Source organism: Nycticebus coucang, chromosome 12 (assembly GCF_027406575.1).
Source record: "Nycticebus coucang isolate mNycCou1 chromosome 12, mNycCou1.pri, whole genome shotgun sequence".
Classification (NCBI taxonomy): Eukaryota; Metazoa; Chordata; class Mammalia; order Primates; family Lorisidae; genus Nycticebus; species Nycticebus coucang.
Window position 1 is genome coordinate 31,725,393 of NC_069791.1, and position 21,534 is coordinate 31,746,926.

The window sequence follows — 21,534 nt, forward strand, 5'->3', positions numbered from 1 at the left end:
GTTTGTTATGCCAATGTACAAATAGAATAGTTTCATTTAAAGTTGTGAAAAAATCTTCTAGATCTCCCACACTTTCATTCTTTTCTATCTTTTAATAAACAGAACAACTGGGCGGCGCCTGTGCTCAGTGAGTAGGGCGCCGGCCCCATATGCCGAGGGTGGCGGGTTCAAACCCGGCCCCGGCCAAACTGCAACAAAAAAATAGCCGGGCGTTGTGGCGGGCGCCTGTAGTCCCAGCTACTCGGGAGGCTGAGGCAAGAGAATCGCGTAAGCCCGAGAGTTAGAGGTTGCTGTGAGCCGTGTGACGCCACGGCACTCTACCCGAGGGCGGTACAGTGAGACTCTGTCTCTACAAAAAAAATAAATAAATAAATAAAATAAACAGAACAACTAATATCTAGCATCATAGGCAGAGTGATTTGGGGGTAATAAACTAGAGTCTCTGTAGAGCTTTAGCTAAGATGGCAAGGAAAATAAGTACCACTTCAGTGTCTGTAACAAGCAATTCACAAAATGAAATAAGCTGGTACAATCAGAAATTTATTTATACTATCAGAAATATAATTTTTTAGTAGCCATGTCTCCATTCACAGGTATTACTAAATAGGTGTCTTGCTAAGTTTTACTGCTGCTATAATAGAATATCATGGATGGATAATTTAAGCAGAGATTTATATGGCTCATGGTTCTAGAGCCTGAAAGTCCAAGATTACAGGGCCACATCTGACAAGAACCTTCATGCTACATCAGAACATAATACAGAATGTATCGCATGACAAAAAAGGCAACAAGGGTAAGAGAGACAGAGAGAAAATAAGGTCCCAACTCACCCTCTTACCAGGAGCCCACTCCAGGGTAACTAGCCCACGCCCGAAGATAAGGGCATTCATCTATTCATGGGGGCAGAGCCCTATGACCTCATGACCTGTTAAAGATTCCACTTTCAGAAAAGCCCTAGACCAAATAGTTTCACATCAGAATTTTACCAAACTTTCAAAGAGGAACTAGTACCTACATTATATAACCTATTCCAAAACATAGAAATCATCCCCAACACATTCTGTGGAGTAAATATCATCCTGAGTCCAAAAACAGGAAAGGAACCAACGAAAAAGGAAAACTCTAGGATAATACTGTTAATGAATATCGATGCAAAAATATTCAATTAGATCCTAGCCCAAAAGAATATAGGAACACATTAAAAAAATTATACATGATCACGTGGGTTTTGTCCCAGGAATGCAAAGTTGGTTCAAGACATGTAAATCCACAAATGTAATTCACCACATAATTAAAATCAAAAACAAAGACCGTATGATTCTCTCAATTGATGCAGAAAAGGCTTTTGACAAAATCCAGCATCTTTCTAACAAGAACACTTAAGAAAATAGGCATAGATAGGATACTTCTTAAACTGATAGAGGCCATCTACAACAAACCCAGAGCCAGTATCATATTGAATGGAGTAAAACTGAAAAAATTTCCACTTAGAACTAGACAAGGATGCCCACTGTCACCACTGTTATTCAATATAGTGCTGGGAGTCCTAGCCAATTAAGTCAGGCAAGAGAAAGAGATCAAAGGTATTCAAATGGGGACAGAGAAGGTCAAACTCTTGCTCTTTTGCAGATGACATGACCTTATACCTGGAAAACTTCAGGGGCTCAACTACAAAGCTCTTAGAAGTGATGAAGGAATATAGCAGCATCTCAGGCTACAAAATCAATGTCCACAAATCAGTCAAGCTGAGAATAAAATCAAAGACAAATACCTTTTACAGCAGCTCCAAAGAAAATTAAATAACTGGGAATATATCTAACAAAGGATGTGAAGGATCTCTATAAAGAGAACTATGAAACCCTGAGAAGAACAGAAGATATTAACAAATAGAAGAACATACCATGTCGGGACTAGGAAGAATCAACATTGTTAAAATGTTCATACTACCCAAAGCAATCTACAAATATAATGCAATCCCCACCAAAGTACCAACATCATATTTTGAAGAACTTGAAAAAACAGTACTTTGTTTCATATGGAACCAGAAAAAAACCCCGAATAGCCAATATAGTTCTAAGAAATAAAAACAAATCTGGACGTATCCACATTACCAGACTTTAGGTTATACTACAAGTCTATAGTGATCAAAACAGCCTGGTATTGACACAAAAAATGGAGAGTTATGAAGTATTATGGGAGAAAGATACCTATGTATAGGAAAGGTATAAGGATTCTAGAAGACTCTGTCTTAAAGAAACCAAAACTATTCAAGTAAAGGAAAAAAAGAAAAGGGATAAAGATAAGCTAGGACATGAGTGCACTAAGATCATGAGGCACTGGGGCATGAGTGCCCTAAGATCATGGAAGTACAAAATACATTTTAGAATCACAAAAGCACAAGTATAAGGCAGAGAGAAGTCAGAGGTTGCTGAGGTAAGCAATGGATAGATAATAGATAGCTTTGTGTGTCATGTACCTGTATACCATATGCCTCAGTTTTCTCACTTATAAAATGGGAATAGGAATAGTGTCTTTTAATGTAACAAGCAGTGATAATAGAGTTAGTCTGTATAAAATACTTGAAACTGTTCCAGGAACAAACTAAGGACTCAGTGAATCTAAATTATTGTTAAATGTTCTGGACTTTATCATATGTACATTAGTGTGCCACTGAAAAGTACCATGTGATGATGAGATCTGTATGTTAGAACATCCTGTAGCTTTCAAAGATAAATTTATGTTGGATAAAACTAGAGTTGGAGAGATCAGTTAGGGAACTATAGACAAGAAACACAGTTAACTGGAGTGAATGGGAAATAATTTATATTTAAAAATTTTTAGGAAGAAAAATTAGCAGGACATAGTGAATACATAGAAACCAAAGAAGGGAGTGAGAAGAGGGAGGAGTTAACTATATAAGAACAGCCAATTAATCAAATAATCAAAAAATAAGTAGTGCAGTTATGATTTTAACTTTTATTACTCTAATAAAACTATCCTATCTAGACTTTTATATAACCTTTTAAGTAATAAAATAAATTATGGGATATGAGCATAACACTTTTTAAAAAACTTCTCCAGAGACATGTTTCTTGCTTCTTTTCCATGCATATTAGAAATAACATCCCAAACATAAGTGTACCTATCCTGGGTTAGGTTAACCTTCTACCTGGTTAAACAGATGGTTTGTGTTTATGGAAAACCAGAATGATTATTTTTCAAATCTTAATTTCAAACTGCAGTTATTGAATATACTTTTCTAAGTTAGCTAAAAGATTTAAAAGACTGTATGTTTAGTTAATGAAGCAGACTCAAGTGAATTTGACAATGTACCTCAGGAAAAATTATAAATTATAAATTCTATGTCTATTAATAGTTGCAAAGTAATTAAAACATCAGTTATAGTCAAAAAATAAGAAAATATGCTAATAGTTAACAACAGCATGTCTGGACACAACTTCTCCAGCCTCACTTTGCATTCCACTCTGAAGAAAATATTTGAATCTGTCATGTGTTACAAAATGAGTAGTCTCAATAATGAAAGTCCTCTATGAGATTAAATCATTGTCAGTTCTAGGAATTTATGTCCTAGAAATTGAAGCTGAATATCCTGACTTGCCATACTACACAGCCATTCAATGGCTTAGCAATGGTAAAGATTTGTTGATATTTTTTGAGTTCTGGACTAGGATCGAAACTTTTACTGAGGCTTGGTGCCTGCAGCTCAAGCGGCTAAGGCACCAGCCACATACACCAGAGCTGGCAGGTTCGAATCCAGCCCGGGCCTGCCAAACAACAATGACAACTACAACCAAAAAATAGCTGGGCATTGTGGCAGGCACCTGTAGCCCCAGCTACTTGGGAAGTTGAGGCAAGAGAATCGCTTAAGGCCAGGAGTTGGAGGTTGCTGTAAGCTGTGATGCCACAGCACTCTACCCAGGAGTGCTTTTTTTTTGAGGCTCTGTCTCAAAAAAAAAAAAAAAATTAATGAACAAAAAGAACTACTCTTAAGGAGAATTACCAAACAATGAAAAGCCTTAGAAATCAGCTTTTGTTGCAAACTAGATAATGTTTCCTGATAAATTAAATTAAAAATTACAAGGGAAAACTGCACTTCCATTGGAAATGTATACTGTAGTTTAGTCATCCCAAGTAGTCCACATTGTTTGAATCTTAAGTCAAGCTGCTGTACATACTTTCTGTACATACTTTCTTCAACAGTTTAAAAAAAAGTGAGACTTCCAACAGATTCATAAGTTAACAAATAGTTTCAGAAGTGTTTTCAGACATAAATGCAAGTGCAAAGGAAATTTCCGTATTTTAAAAAATGTGCTTACTGCAATTAAGAAACTTTCATTTAACCATCAGTTGGAAGTAATTAATCTGTATTTTACTGACCTGTCAAATGGAAAGTATTAAGAGAAAGAATCTATAAGAATTTTATAAATGCTTCCCAAGTAATAAATGTACTCAATCAAAATCACAAATTTATTGATTAGTATGAATATTTGGCATGCCTATCTGCATGAAAGACAATTTTTAATATTAAATATATAGAATTCATTAAAGATCAGCATTAACAACAAATCATTTGCAACCAACTTTGACAAAAGGCATAACTAATTTTGAATCACAATTAAGCTAATGTTATACCCCAAGAGACAATTCTTTCTATTAGTAGAGCTATAAAATAGATGGTACTTTTTATAACTATATTTTGAATTTTATCAAAAAATAATTGCAAATATTGATTTTTTTTCTCCTGTTATACATGGTATAACCATCTTTTAAGCCTCTTGGCCCATAAAGTGTAAACTATTTACAACCTGGCTCTTCCAAGAAAAAGTTTGCCAATCTCTGACTTAGGTCATGATTCTGCAAGTTAGTGATCTGAGATGGATTCAGTTGTACAGGGTTTTTTGTCGTGGCTGGGCTCTTTCACGTATCTATAATCAGCTGTGTCTACTGTGGCTGGCTACTACTCGAATGGCCTCAGGGAGGAGAGCCTGTCTCTACTTTTCGTGATCTCCCATTCTCTAGCAGACTAGCTGCAGATTTTTCATATGGAAGATGGACAGGGTTTCAAAACAAAGAGTGAAAACAGAGGCCTCTCAAGACACAGGTACAATATATGATACAATGTCACTTCAACCACATTATGGCCTGAGTAAATAATTTACCTTGAATAAATTTCCAAATTCTCCTTAATTGCCTAAATGTACTCTCAGTACATTCAAAGGTATTAAGAATTCTGTTTATCTTCTTGGAAACATCCCCTACACATGTGACCAAACTGGATTAATTTTTCTCTAGGTCTGTTATGTAGCTGTGTATTCCAGGATCTCCCTCAATCATATTCCTGGGGATTCTCTACTTCTTTCTTGACTTGAATCTCCAGGTCTTCACATCCCAATCAATGGATTTTTTCAGGTTTACCCATTGCTTTGGTGGAGTACTTCCACCAAATTCCAGAAGATTCCTGAGAACGAGTTTATGGGAAGTAAGTTTCGATATCTAATTTGATAAATGCCTTTATTCTATCCTCAGACATAATTGATTGTTTGGTCAAGCACAAATGTATACTGTAGGTTGAATATCAAGCACAAATGTTTAGTGTAGGTTGAACATCACAGAATTTGATAGTTTGTCTAGAAGTTTGATTACATTCTGATTCCCCATCATTTGGATTTTGTATTTTTCCCTCTAAGAGAACTTTTATGTATCTTATTTTTTGTTTCTCAAAAATTTTTAAATGAACCTACTTTTAGGCCTATCTACTAATTCATGTTTTACAATCTAGAAATTTATGCTCTTTAACTCTAGATTTCCTTTAATAATAATGAGATAACAATATAATATTATGATTTCCTGCATTGCATTTGTTTATTTCTCAAAACCCTGTAATTCAGCTGAAGAATCTCCTAAATTGAATGGCTTATTTTCGGGTCTTTTTACTCCTATTTGCCATCTCTTTTGCATTTTTAGACTTTTTTCCTCGAGAAGATTTCTACATACATTATCTTTTGATTCTTATTTTTTTCTACTTTTTAATTCTATTTCTAAGGAAATCAATGATCTCTATAAAATCTTGGTTTGATTTTCTACTTCTTATGAGAAGTTATATGTTCATACTTGACTTATGTTTAAAGAATAGAGTACTAAAAAGCTGAGTAATATCTCTGTGCTGCAGTTGTGGTTTGTGGATTGTGATCTCAATAGCAGAGTAATCTGGCTGGGTTGTTTTCTTGGGGCAACTTCTGATACCAATATACATTTAGGTCTTTTATCTTAGGCTGTCTAGATACCGCATAAAAAAATCTTTCAATTTCCTGTCTGGTTGTTAGCATTCTGAGAGCCGGGATGAGGAAAAAAAAAGAAAAAGGCTAAGGTTCTCAATAAGCAGTACAAAACTTTTCACCTTTGATCTCCCTCAAATCCCATTTTCAGAACAGCATCATACTTTCAACTGTGCTTGGGGATCCCTGATCCAGAGATCTCCTGTATTAATTTTTTCCAGTCCTGTGTCAGGTTTGAAAAAGATGACTTGGATTTTAACTGCTTCTTAAACAGACTTTTCAAACTTTCCGTCTATTTGCTGCCTAATCGTCATTTCCACCTCAGAGGTAACTAGTGTCACCAAGTAGTAAGCCTTCTGCAATTTCTACAAGGTATTTACTGGGCTTACCCATCTCCACCTCTAGCTTATGATTTTATTTTGGTGGTTTTTCAGGAGGAAGATAAAAACGAGTATTCTATATATGCTCTTTTTTAACTAGATATGTGTATGAAATAAATGTTAAACCTTTAATTATATTTTGAAGTAATTTTAGATTTATAGAAAAGTTGCAGATATAATACAAGAGTTTCCATACACCTTTCATCCAGCTTCCTCTAACATTAACATCTTACACAATTACAACACATGTGTCAAACTAAAATATCAACAATGGGACGATGCATGCTTTTCACTGTGTCATACCAGGGAGTAAATGGTATTAACTTAATACTGGTGATGTTAACCTTAATTACTTCATGAATCCCTTGTCTGCCAGGTTACACTAGTATAAAGTTAATATTTTTTCCCTTTCTATAATCTATTCTTTGGACAAAGTCTAGACAACACTTAAAGAAAGGAGAACAAGTTCCATCAATAGAGATGGGTACACTTTAGAAATATATGAATATTTTAAAAACTATAGATAGAAGGTTTTTTGTAGTTACAGAACTGCTCATTATTTCTAACTCTTCTTGAGCTAGTTCTGGGATTTATATTTTTCTAGGTAACATTTCGTCTCTTCTAAGCTTTACAAGCAATTGGTACATAAGTTATTCATACAATTTATATCATCTTTAATTTTACAGTACCTATATTAAGTCACTTTATTTATTACCTTGATAATGTTCATTAATAACTTTTTATTCATCAATCTTGTCAGAGATTTGTGATTCTATGTCTTTTAAAAAAATGACAGTACAGTTTTTTAAACTTTGCAATCCATGTCATGACTTTCTGTCATAATTTTATTATTTTTTCTTTATATTTTTATTATATTTTATTTTCTCCTAACTTCTTAAATAAATTTGGAAGTATTAGGCCACTATTCTATATCCTTTTCTATTTTCTAATGTAAATATTTAAGGCTCTGATTTTCTTTTGAAGTACCACTTTATTTTTAATTTTTACTTTATTTCAGAATATTATAGGGGTAGAAATGTTTTGGTTACATGAATTGCTTTTGTACAGTTTGGTCCAAAGTTCTAAGTGTGCCCCTCACTCAGATAGTGGTGGACTGTACCCTTTAGGTGTGAACTTAGCCCTCCTCTCATTCTCCCTCCTACCTGCTTGCTATCGTTGAATTTTAGTGCTGAATACACATATGGGTGTAAATCCTTCCCACAATTTTTAAAAGCTAATAACTATTGTAATAAGATCCACATTATTTCTTTGTGCTTATGTTTTTTTAAAAAAATTCAGACATAGTAAAATGTACAACTCTAAGTGCTTTTGTAGTGGGTAATAAGTCTTACCCACTACCCGGATCAAGAAAAAGATGATTTATGCCCCCACAAAGTTTCCTCATGTTTCTCCCTAATAGAGATAGCCACTATTGTGATTCCTATAATCATAGATTACTTTTGCCTATGCTTAAAGTTCATAAAATTCTAAAAATTCATACTGCACAAATCACAGCAGTTGTAGCTATCTTTTGTTCAACACAGAATTTTTAATATTCATCCATATTATAGTGTATTGACAGTTAAAAATTTTGGTTTAGTATTATATTGTACAAATACACCTATACAACAATTTATTTACCCAATCCACCACTGATGTATCTTTGCAGTGTTTCTATTTGACACTATTATGAATAAAATACCTAACATTCCCTTGTATGCCTTTTAATGGACATTAATTTGAGTTCTCTATAGATCCTAGTTATCAAGCTTTTGTCTGATTCAAAATATGCAAATATCCTTTCCTATTGTGTAGGTTGTCTCTGGTTGTCTCTTTGCTTTGGTTATTGTCTCCTTAGCTGTACAGAAGCTTTTCAGTTTAATGAAGTCCCATTTGTTTATTTTTGTTGTTGTTGCAATTGTCATGGCAATCTTCTTCATGAAGTCTTTCCCCAGGCCAATATCTTGCAGTGTTTTTCCTATGCTTTCTTTGAGGATTTTTATTGTTTCATGCCTTAAATTTAAGTCCTTTATCCATCTGGAATCAATTTTTGTGAGTGGGGAAAGGTGTGGGTCCAGTTTCAGTCTTTTACATGTGGATATCCAGTTATCCCAGCACCATTTATTGAATAGGGGTTCTTTCCCCCAAGATATGTTCTTGATTGGTTTATTGAAGATTAGGTGGTTGTAAGATGTTAGCTTCATTTCCTGGTTTTCTATTCAATTCCAAATGTCTTTTTCTAATTCCATAAGATGGCTTGTGAGTTTGTTGATGCTTACTCTGTTTTTCAAATGTAGGCAGCTGAAGCGATGTTTTCCTCTCTTTTGTAGTATCCCACAGGTATTGGTAGCTTGTGTCTTCATTGTTGTTATGCTCAAGGAAGGTAATGATTTCTTCTTTTATTTCTTCCTGCATCCAACTGTCATTAAACAGAAGGTTGTTTAATTTTCATGCCTTTGTGTGGGGGTTGAATGTTTTTGTTGGGAGTTGAGTTCCACCTTTAGTGCCTTGTTGTCTGAGAAAATACAAGGTAAAATTTCAATTCTTCTGATTCTGTTAAGGTTTGTTTTGTGTCCTAGGATATGATCAATTTTGGAGAATGTTCCATGGGGTGATGAGAAGAATGTATATTTTTTTAGCTTTGGGATGGAGAGTTCAATATGCATCTATCAAGCACAGTTGTCCTAGGGTCTCATTTATGTCCCTTATATCCTTGTTTAATTTCTGTTTAGAGGATCTGTCCAGCTCCCTAAGAGGAATGTTAAAGTCCCCTGTTATTAGGGTATTATAGTATGTTATTTGCTCAGAATAAGTAAGGCCTGTTTCAAGAATCTGAGAGCATTTAAATTGGGTGCATAAATATTTAGAATTGAAATATCTTCTTGTTGTATTTTTCCCTTTACCAATATTAAATGACCATCTTTGTCTTTTTTGACTTTAGTTGCTTTAAATCCACATGTATCTGAAAATAAGATTGCAACTCCTCTTTTCTTCTGAATTCCATTTGCCTGAAAAATTGTCTTCCAACCCTTACCTTGGAGTTTTAATTTGTCTTTTGAAGCTAGGTGTGTTTCCTGCAGACAGCAAATGGATGGCTTGTGCTTTTGGATCCAGTCAGCCAATCTATGCCTCCTCTGTGGGGAATTCAAGCCATCAACATGTATTGAGATAATTGATAAGTATGGTAGTGTTTTATTCATCTTATTTTGTTAGAGTCCATTGCTTAGTTATATCTTTTGCATCAGTGTGGAAGTTAGGTTCTGTCCTTTCATTTCTGAATTCTCACTTTGCTGTTGATCCATTGTGATGGTCAGTGTGTAGAACAGGTTGAAGTATTTCCTGTAGAGCTGGTCTTGTGGCAAATTTCCTCAATGTTTGTATATCCGTAAATGATTTGATTTCTCCATCAATTTTAAAGCTTAGCTTAGCAGGATATAGAATTCTGGGCTGGACATTGTTCTTTGTAAGTAGATTAAAGGTAGATGGCCATTGTCTTCTTGCTTGGAGAGTTTCATTAGAGAAGTCTGCAGTCACCCTGATGGATTTGCCCCTGTAGGTCAACTGGCGCTTACCACTGGCAGCTTGCAGAATCTTTCCTTTTGTCTTGACTTTGGACAGGTTCACAATATGTCTTGGAGAAGGTTGGTTAGAGTTGAGGCGACCTGGGGTCCGATATCCCTCTGAAAGGAGTGCGTCAGAATCTTTGATGATATTTGGGAAATTTTCATTTATAATATTCTCTAGTATGGCTTCCATTCCCCTGCGGCATTCTTCTTCCCCTTCTGGGATACCTATAACTCGTATATTTGAACGCTTCATAAAGTCCCATAATTCTGTCAGTGAACGTTCTGCTTTCTCTCTCTCTTCTTTTCTGCCTCTTTAACTATCTGAGTTATCTCAAGAGCTTTGTCCTCTACCTCTGAGATTCTTTCTTCTGCATGGTCTAATCTGTTGTTGATACTTTCTTTTGCATCTTTAAGTTCCGTAATTGACCGCTTCAGTTCCTTCAGCTCTGCTATATCCTTTCTATATTCTTCATATCATTCAACTGTTATTTGATTCTATTTTTGGATTTCCTTTTGGTTATTTTCCACTTTATCAGCAGTTTCCTTCACTGTTTCCATCATTTCTTTCATTGTTTTCATCATCTGAATTCTAAATTCCCTTTCTGTCATTTCTAACATTTCTTTATAGTTGGAATCCTCTGCAGTAGCTACCTCATGGTCTCTTGGGGGGTTGCTCTAGACTGGTTTTTCACGTTGCCAGGATTTTTCTTCCTCATGAGTGATTTCTTTTATCTATTTCCTTGCCCTAATTTTCCTTTCACTTCCTCTTGCTCTTTAAGTTGCCGTGCCTCTGGACTAGGGTTTCGATCAGTCTTTTTTGGTACAGGACCAGAAGGATGAGAAGATTGAAGAGCAAGAAGGTAAAAAAGAAAGAAAAAAAGAAGAAAAAAGAAAAAGGAGAGGGGGTGGGTAAAAGGGAATATTGACAAAAAGAAGAGAGGCACAGAAAGAGGGGGACAGAAGAAATATAGGTGTACAGGAGGGTACTTTGTCCCAACCTTAAAAAAACCCCAACCTCTGGGGGTGCCAGGTTGGGTGTTTCCCTTGAGTTCAGCAACTCTTTGCTAGCCTGTTTGGACACAGTACCCCACCTCCACCAAGTAGAGAGGAAAGACAAAAATGCTATAATCAAACCAAAACAAGCAAGCAGAAAATTTTACGGGATAAAATTGAGGGAAAAAACAAATAATGGGGTAGAAACACTAGCAAAAATGAAGTTCTAATTGTTGAAAAAGGCTACAATGGAAAATTATATTTAAACTAGAAAAATGAAGAAAGAAAAGAAAGAAAAAAGAAGGAAAGAAAAATCTATAGGGAAAATGTTGAAAATAAAAAACAAAACAAAAACAAAGCAGTATATATATCCTGCTGAATATTGTCTGGGCAACAGGTAATATTCTGGGGTATGAGATGTTAATCATAATGCTGATACGGGTGTTCAAGATGGAGACTGAAGCCCTCTGCTGATTTCTCAAACCCCCGCAGGGTGGAAAACCTAAATCTCTCCTTAGCCTGCTGAAAAGGCACTTTACACTGCTAACTTTGGATAAGCAGAAGCTTTCCCAGGAAAGCATTTGTCCCTGGGATCACTCCTGAAGTGGCTATCCACTTATCCAGTGTGCCAAAACCAGTCTCACTCTATGCCCCTGAGGGCTAAGGCTGCAAGGCGTCTCAGTCCCCACTTTTAGGTTGCTCAGTCACTAGATTACTTGCTCCCTCCTGATCCTTTCTCTGTGACCATGAGGGCGGAGCTTGCTGGGGCAGTACTCCCACAATGGCTCTACACAGCCCACAGCTGAACACTATTAGCTCAGTCTGGTGCCCTAGACAACACTTAAATTCCTCTGCACTCTTGCCCAAGTTCTCCCAAGGTAGTTCAACAGACTGCCAAGTCCAAAGAAACCAAAACAGCTCACAGGTAAGGCCTTTCCAGTTTGCAATCTCCCTGTTGCTGTACTTACAGCTGCTGGTGGGATTAGACTGAACAAACACATGCAAACACTTGCCAGTTCTCCACTGCTTTTATCTTCCTTATGGGGTCCAGAAGTATCATGCGGACTCCCTGTGTCCCCAAAGGGATGTTCCCGGGCAGATCCCAGCACTCAGAGATGCCTGGAGTCTTGTCTCCCCAGACTCACCGTGCGCAGTTGCAAAGAAGCTATTACTCGGCTGCCATCTTGCTCTGGAATGCCCCCCATTTCCATTTTTTAATGGGTTGATTTGCTTGTTGAGTTTGAGTTCCTTGTGGATTATAAATATTAGCCCCTTTTGTTGGGTGCACAGTTTGCAAATATTTTCTCTCATTTTTGTAGGTTATCTGTTGATTACTTCTTTGCTAGGCAGAAGCTTTTAATTAAATTAAGTTCCATTTTTCTATTTTTGTTTTTGTTGCATTTTCTTTTGAGGACTTAAGTTATAGATTCTTCACCTAGGCTAATGTCCAAAAGAGTTTTTCCTATGTTTTCTTCTAGAACTTTTATAGTTTCAGGTCTTACATTTAAGTCTTTAATCTATCTTGAGTTAATTTTTGTTTGTGGTAAGACATAGAGGTCCAGTGTCATTCCCTTGCCTATGGTTATTCAATTTTCTCAGCACCATCTACTGACAAGGGTGTCTTTGCCTATATTTTTGTTGTCTTTTTCAAAGATCAGTTAACTGTAGGTTTGTGGCTTTATTTCTGGGTTCTTTATTCTCTTGCCTTGTTCTACATGTCCATTTTAACATCAGCATCATTCTCCTTTGGTTACTAAGTAGCCTTCTAGTAAAATTTGAGTCAGATAATACGATACTTCCAGTTCTATTCTTTTTGCTTAGGACTGCTTTGATTGCTTGGGTTTTTTGGTTCCATGTGAAATTTACAATTGTTTTTTCCAATTTGGTGAAAAATGACATTTACGTTGGTATTTTAATCAGAATTGTACTGAATCTATAGATCGTTTGGGGAAGCATAGTCATTTTAATGATATTGATTCTTACAATCCATGAGTTAGGAATGTTTTTCCTTTTGTTGTGTCATCTATAATTTCGTTCATAGCATTTTATAGTTATTCTGGTAGAGATCTTTCACCCGCTTGGTTAAAAGTATTCCTAGGTATTATTTTTGTACAGCTTTTGTAAATGGAATTGAGTTCTTGATTAGATTTTCAGCTTAAGTGTTTTTGGTGCATAGAAATGCTACTGATATTAGGTTGAAAGAAAGTATATATGTTTAAAGATTAATAAAATAAGCAACTTAATAATCACTAAAATAATAATAATCACTAAAAAGGTGTGGAAAATTTTAAAAAATGTATGGAAATGATAATGAGAGAGGAAGATTCTAGACTGAATTTTAATTCTCTGGACTGGATAACTTGGCTGATGGTTATCTCACTGAATGAATGTAATAATAAGAAAATATAAGGAGGAAAAAAGTCATCCAGAGGGATAAAAAGGTACGCTGATACTTTTTCTTTGTTTATAAATATGATACTTTTTATAGTTTAAAATATCATTATGATTTTATCTAATATAAATTACATTAATATTGTAAATGAAAACTTTAAAACAAACAAGTAAACCAAAATAAAGAAATCAGCACAAAAAATTTCCAGGGCTGAGAAATTATCTAGCCTGTTAACCTAAAAGAGAAATGCTATTTCTGTTTGTAAAAGAAGGGTCAGGTGGCAATACTCAAATTTTTTAAGAAAATTTAACCACTGATTGTAATGTCTATGGCTTTTGGGGAAAACATAACCCCAAATTATAGTGACTGTGGTTATAAACTATTATGAAGAACTTCCAACATCAGACATAGTTTGAGTGTCTGTAGGCACTAGAGTTCTTTTATAGGACATTGCTAGAACAGCAAAATTAATGACTATCATCTTTTTACTGCTTTGGTATCAATAACAAATGTACTTTCTCTAACAAAGATTTTAAAGTGATACAGAATTAATTTAATATGAAAACCCATATGCTAGAGTCATCAATTTTCTTCTTAGTTCCTGAAAAAAAAGTACATCTATAATAACCACTCTTATTGGTGATACTTATAACCAATGCCAAACAAAAATATCTCTTGAATAATCTAGAGATATATTATAAAGTACAAGCTGTTTTTTCTCCCTCTTCATTTCTCAGGAATAATTTCAGTTGCATTAAGTTACACGATTGTTTTTGCATTGCCATACTCTATCATTTCCTCCTTTTTACTGTGAATCAGTGGCCAAAGAAAAATGTTAATTGCTCTTAATTATATATTTTTTCCAGATTTCTTTACAAAAACATCTGAATATTGTGAAGCAACCTTAATCTTAGAATTAAAAAATGGTGTCCAGGCTTTTGAAAGGTCCAGTCACTTTAGTCAATTGTCAAGCGATTTGAAGGTCCCTAGAAAGTGGGTCTTCAGGGTCTATATGCTCAACCAGCGGACAAAGAACTAGAGGACACACTGAGCACTGGCCTCTGTAACCAGGCTGGGGCTAAGCAGAAGGCAGCTTCCTAGAAAGTTTGGATGAAGACCTGCCCACTCACTTTGGGGGAATAGTGTGATATGGAAAGCACTAAAAACTGTAATATATTGATCATTTCATCTGAAACACAGCAATTGTTAAGTGAGAGACTATTTCTACTATTTCACAGTTATTCTGAAGTGGCTAAGTCTTTCTAAGTAAGAAATGGACACATTCCATAAAAAAGTATCATACAGACCTCTATCCAGAAAATAGTTCTTGTTCCTTATTTGGCTTTAAATAACACTTATATGCCTATTAATCCCAAATTTTTATCTCTAGCCCTGATGATTCATCTGGAACTCTATTCCCATATTTCTAACTTCCTATTCAATGTTTATACCAGGCTCATAAAAAGGGATCAAAAACTTAATACTTTCAAATTAGATTTTTTTAATCCTTATGAAATGTAACCTTTCTTCACTCTACTAGACGAAATCACCATCTACCATTTAATCTGGTAGTAATTTGTATTATAAAAAATTTGCTCTAATAGGATATTACTTACACTTAACAAAATTCACCAATATGAAGTGTGCTAATTTTGCCAAATGTTAAGTACTGCTGTGATCAAGATATAGAACATTACCATCACCCTTAAAAGGTTTTCCCATCCCCTGGTAACTCTCATATCACTTTTGTCTGCCCTACAATTTCATATACATATAATTAAACAATATATGAATTTTCTGAATCTACCATCTTTCCTAATTTTTATCTAAAGAAGTCCCCAACCACCATTCTCAGCTAAACACATAACTCTGATATTTTTCTTCAGAGCCCATTTTACCACAGGGAATAGTCTTATTCATTGTACTTCTTTTTCAACTTGAATATGCAGTATAAGCTCCACGAGGGCTTAGAGGCTTTATCTATCATGTTTGATGCTGCATGCCAAAAAATTCTTAACAGTGTTAATACATGACAGATGCTCAATAAATGTTATAGAATTAATAAAAATGACACCTTAAATTTTTTTCTGTCTATCCATATCCTAGGATCATTTAGAACTCACATTAAACGGTCAATGAGATGAATGTGTGTTTTACACCAAGATAAGAATACTGTGAGACAGGATACTGGAATCAGGCTGCTTATATTTGAATAATGTTGCCTCCTCTAAGGAGTTACATGGCCTAAAACAAGTAATATAGTATCTCTGTAGATTTAGTTTCTGTATCTCTAAAAACACGACAATAATAATGCCTGCTTCATAAGGTAGTTGTGAGCAATTTAAATGAGATCAGACATGTAAAACAATCAGAAAAGTGCCTGGCACTTACTTAAAATTGAATTGATGATAGCAAATATTGTTACAATTATTACCATCTCTACCACCACTATTCTATTATCTTACTATTTTCTTCAGGCAACGCTAACACAAAAATTCCATACGTATCTTTTCTAGCGAGAATAGCCTTATGTATTTGTTTAGAATAAAGCCAAGTAAATGAAACTTGAACATGGAGACCTATTATTGTTTTTCTCATTGTTAGGAAATAATATATTGTCAATTTTTGTAATACCTTATAAAATTGTTGCTTATTACATATTTGACAGATTCTCCTAATATAAGTAATAAGAACATTAATTCAAAATCTGAAACTCAGTTAAAATCCCCCAGGATATGAACAGAATAAAGAAACAAGATTCATATTCATATCACTAATAGCCCAGTGGTAAAGTCTCTTTATAAATGATTCTACAAAATAACTAATTTATTGTAATTCATTAAACTCATGAGATTTTTTTTTAAACAAACCAATCTGTAATAATACTTTTACAGAGGCTTTTTCTAGAAAATTAATATGATTAATTAAAAAAAATGATGCTTATAAGTTTACTTGAACATTTGAGATAAATACAATTAAGTCATAAAAAGCATCTTCTGGAAAGTATACTCTTGAAGGATATTTATTGCATGTCATTTTCAAAATGCCTATTTTTCTTATAGCTGGTATTGTACAATTAATGTAATTTTCATTTTTTCTCAATGATTTTAATCAGGTACATTGTTAATTTACTTTTCCTTTATCTTGGGAATTTTGAAAAATATTAAACTATGATCACATTAGATGACATTAGCATTTGGTGGAATAGGAAAGCTTGGATCCTCCATCTCTCTATGCACACACTGATTCAATAACAATGCATGTACAAACACCCTTTGAGAAAAATTCAGGTACAAACTGAGAGGGTCCTTCTTCCTGGGTGAGCATGAAACCTACCACACTGAAGCTGGTATGGAAACTCAAGACCTAATACTCACCATAATCCCTACCCTCCCACACTATCATGTATGACCCAAAGAAAACCCCTTAGCTCTCAACTTCTTCGTTATGGAGAATTTTGGACAGCATGTACAATCAACCTTTCTGAAAACTGTCCAGGGCCCCAGCTTCTGTCTCATCTCAGAGGAAAGGCAGAACCCGATACACTGTAGACTTTTAAGGGCCATTAAGAACAAAGATGGTCCTTAAACTAGCATGCAAGCAGTTGCTATAGTCTTTCCCCACTATGCAATGCAGAGCCAGAGCATAAAAAACCTCAAATCAAAACTTCTCTCGGGGAAAAAAAATAGATGGACCACATGTTCAAAGTTCTAACTTTTCCAGGAGCTATCTGAATAGTTGGCTTCTATCTTGCCTATCTTAGAGGACAGGAGCATGACACACTCAAGACCAGGGCTCTGTGGGCCACATGCCAGTTTTGTGAGGACTTTTTGTTGCGTACCTGTAGCGTACGATATCATGAAAAGTATGCACGGATTTTTTTTCTGATAATCAGCATTCATTAGCATCCGTGTATTAATGTATGATACATGACAACTCTTATTTTTCCAATGTGTGGCAGAGGGAAAAAAATAGTTGGGCTCCCCTACTATAGACAGCTAGGGGCTGCTAAAAATAAACATAGCAGTTTGTATTAGCACAAAGGCTTACAAGGGCAACAACATAGCTAATTAAGCTGATTGGTTAAAGTCTTCACCTATACAAGACCAATCCATGAAGAATGAAAGAAGTAGCCATTTTTTTCTAGTGCATAGAAACAACTTGTTGAGTCAAGAAAAATAAACATACAGGGAAAAATGTTGCAAGCAAAGAAACAAGATCCTGAAACAAATCCAAAAGATACGAAGATATATAATACACCGGACAGCATATTCAAAACAGTCATCATAAAGATGTTTAACAAGGTTGAGTGAAAAATATATGAATAAGTTAAGAATTTCAATAAAGAAATATAAACATTAAAAATAACCAACAGATATCTTGGAGCTGAAGAATACAATGATTGAAATGAAAAATTCACTAAAGGAATTCAACAGAAGATTAGGTCAAGCAGAAAAAAGGGGCAGCATACTTGAAGACATGTCAAAGGAAATTTATAAAGTCTGAGTAAAAAAATAGAATAAAAAGAGTAAAAAAACCTTTAGGGATTTAGACAATGAAATTAAGCAGACCAATATATACATTATGGAAATCCCAAAAGAGAAAAGAAGAAAAAAAATGACAGAAAGCTTATTCAAATAAATAATGTTTGGGAACATTCAAAATTTAGGGAGGAAAATTGGTATGTAAATCCAGAAAGTCAAAATGACCCCAAATAAGATGAACCCCCAAATCCACACTGAGATATCCTTTAATCAAAACATCAAATTCAAGACAAAGAGATAATTTCAATAGCAGTATTAGAAAAATGACTTGTCATGTACAAGGAAATCACCAGGAGACAATATATTCAAAGAGCTAGAAAAAAAAAATCAATACTGCCAACCAATACTATACCTGGCAAAACTGTCCTTCAAAAACAAAGCAGAGATAAAGAATTATGAACTGAGGAACTCACCACTACTAGATATGCCTGACAAAAAACCCAACTTGAAATTAAAGGCTGATAAAAAGCATTATGAAAGCCTATGAAAGTTTAGAACTCCCTAGTAAGTTAAATATAGTAGAACCTCCATAGTTGACCACTTCCTTAAGTTGACCTAATTTTCATAATTCAGACATACACCATTAGTACTCAGTGGAATACTTTATGTTGACCACCTCTGTATATTGACCAGTTTGCTACAGTCCTTTGGGTACATTTGACCCTACCACCTGACTTTTGAAAACCTAAGAGTTACCTGGTAATACTATTCTCTTGTATAGACATTCTCTGTTCAAACTTTTAGCCACATGGCAATTAATTAACACACAAACACACATATTCTCTAGCAAAATGTGCAAACATTTGTAAGAAAGTAAACATAATGTATTTACTCAAGACATACTTAGACTATCTTCACCATACTCTGAACCTATAGGAGATACATTTTAATGTAGTATATAATATAGTTCTGTGTTTCTTGGAGATTCTTGACAAAGCAGCAGAGAAGTGTACATTTTAAGTCTGTATTTTTCATTTGGGTGACTCATTTATTCACGACCTCTTGCCTAATTTCATAATGATTAATGACCAATATTTGTGTGAGGTTAGAGAAGTAGTCTGTGGTCACAAAAAATTTTTTAAATAAATTCTTCTGCATAAGATCTTAATCAATGAGCTTGACCTTACTGGACTGGAATTCCAATCAACTGAACTAAGAGACAATTATATGTGTTATATACAATAGGTACTCGATATATATTTCTTGATAACGTACAGTAAGACTTAGGAGGTAATCACTGCTTAAATGAAAAAAATAAATAAATAAATAAATAACAAGGAAAAAAAAGGCAGGATCTTCCACCACACCACTCTTATCTTACCATAGTTGCTACCCTAGAGACTTATTTAATTTTTAATAATAAATAGATAACTCTACATTCCTGAGAAAAGAATTTATGTGACATCTTTTAAAAATGTAACATTTATCCTGGATATTGGAAACACTAAGATTTTTAGAACTTCATCAACATGAGTTAATGAGTCATAAAAAAAAATTCAAGATTGTTCTCAAAAAGTTAGTCATGTTAGCTACATTTTTATGCATGGTTGAGTGAATAATGGTACTATATGTAATAGTTTGGTCCTGTGAAAGAGACATCTATGAATGTTATTTCTTGTTTTCTGTACTTGATTAAGGGAAGTTTTATTTAATTATCTATGCCTGTATAAAGAAAAGACTAAATCCAAGTAAAATAGAATTTTGTAAATTTAATTATGGAACATAAAACTGAGGTAGAGATTTTAAATTTTTCAAATAAGTAATCAAAGTTATTTTACATGCAGGGCATGCTTGTTGATCTAATTTATATATCCTTTATGAGACCAAAGAAATATTTGTGAGGTTCTATTAATTATTGCTACCAATTAAAGCTTTAAAGCTATATAGACACACAAAGTAAAATTATAAATTAATTGAATCAAACTACTTTTCGATGCAAATTTTTTTTGGTATTGAGAGAGAATGTGTGTGTGTGTGAGAGAGAGAGAGACAGAGACAAAGAAAGAGAGACAGAGAGAGAGAGCGAGAAAGAAAAACCAGAAAGATTAATATAATTGCAATGATTAAATATAAATTAGAATTCTGGCCTTTCTGAAAATAAAAAAAAAAAAAAGATAAAATGGTAAGTCATCAAGTTTTCAATATCAGAAAGACAAAAGCACATAGAAATGTAAAAAAATTTTTAGTTCAAGATATTAGCATTAAAACCAAAAAAATTAAAAAATGATACATCTACTAAGGTGATTTTAACTAAGATAAAATAAGAGTAAGGATACTTCATTTAGAGATAAATAAGAAAAAATGATACAGTTTTGCTAATTTTACTAACCTGACTTATTTTTCTTTGTTCTTGTATAGCTTTTTGAATTTCTTGAGACACTTTTTCTTGATCTTTTGCATGTTCTGTCTTCCATAATTCTCTTTCTTCAGCATGGGCTTTTTCCAAATTTTTTCTCTCTTCTTCTATAGCTTTTAAAACTGCATCCTTCATTGCTTCTTTCTCAAACTTCAGAATAAATAATAATCAGAATAAGAACATTTGAATGAGTGACTGCACCACGATGCCCTGAATAAAATGGACTTGGTTAACCTCTAAAACACAAAACTTTGATTCAATATGGTTTAATTCTGATACTGCTGTTTTTATGCAGTAAATAATGGCTATGAAATTAAATACATATTTCTGTTTTATACGAATGTTTCTACACACTTCCATACTGTTTCTAAACTTCAAAGCAACCAAGCCTTTGCTTAAAACACAAGATTTCAAATTATTTGGCCTTAGGATCCTTTAAAATCCTAAAAATTATTAAAGATATCAAATAGCCTTTTTTTAATGTTAGTTATACATACTAACTTTTATCATATTAGAAACTCAAATCAGGAAAAAATAAAACTACTTGTCAATTCATTTCAAATTAATACCATTGAATGCATTATACATTAATGAATATATTTTATTAAAAAAATCTATATTTTCCAAAATTTAAAAAGTGAGAATAGCATTATTACATGTTATTTGTAAATCTCTTTAACCTCTTTAATATTCAATTTAATAGAAGATAGCTATATTCTTATATTTGTTTTCAATATCAAAGAGATATTCCGTATGTGTTTATTAAATTTAATTTTAAATCTAAAGCTCAAAAGTTAGGGCTATAAATGTATTTTCTGATGTGTATGTATTTCGCAGGCATGAATACACTAGTCACATGCACGAATTCACTATTTAACCATTAGAGGTTAAACTTGGCTCTAAAAATACTTACCCTGATGCACACGCACATACACGCACACATTGCCTCTAAAGCTATCTATCAAATACCAGGTGGATGTTAGTGTCCTGGCATGTATGCTCTTTTA

At 34.0% G+C, this 21,534-nt stretch overlaps 1 protein-coding gene across 4 annotated transcripts in view; it reads right to left on the minus strand.

The window, feature by feature from the left end:
* CCDC91 (coiled-coil domain containing 91) overlaps nucleotides 1-21,534 on the minus strand; it is a 355,649-nt gene that overhangs the window by 63,746 nt on the left and 270,369 nt on the right. For all 4 annotated transcript variants that reach the window (XM_053556723.1, XM_053556721.1, XM_053556724.1 and 1 more), the window contains one exon: nucleotides 20,501-20,677. In XM_053556723.1, coding sequence (XP_053412698.1) covers nucleotides 20,501-20,677 — 177 coding nt within the window. The remainder of the gene's footprint in view (nucleotides 1-20,500; nucleotides 20,678-21,534) is intronic.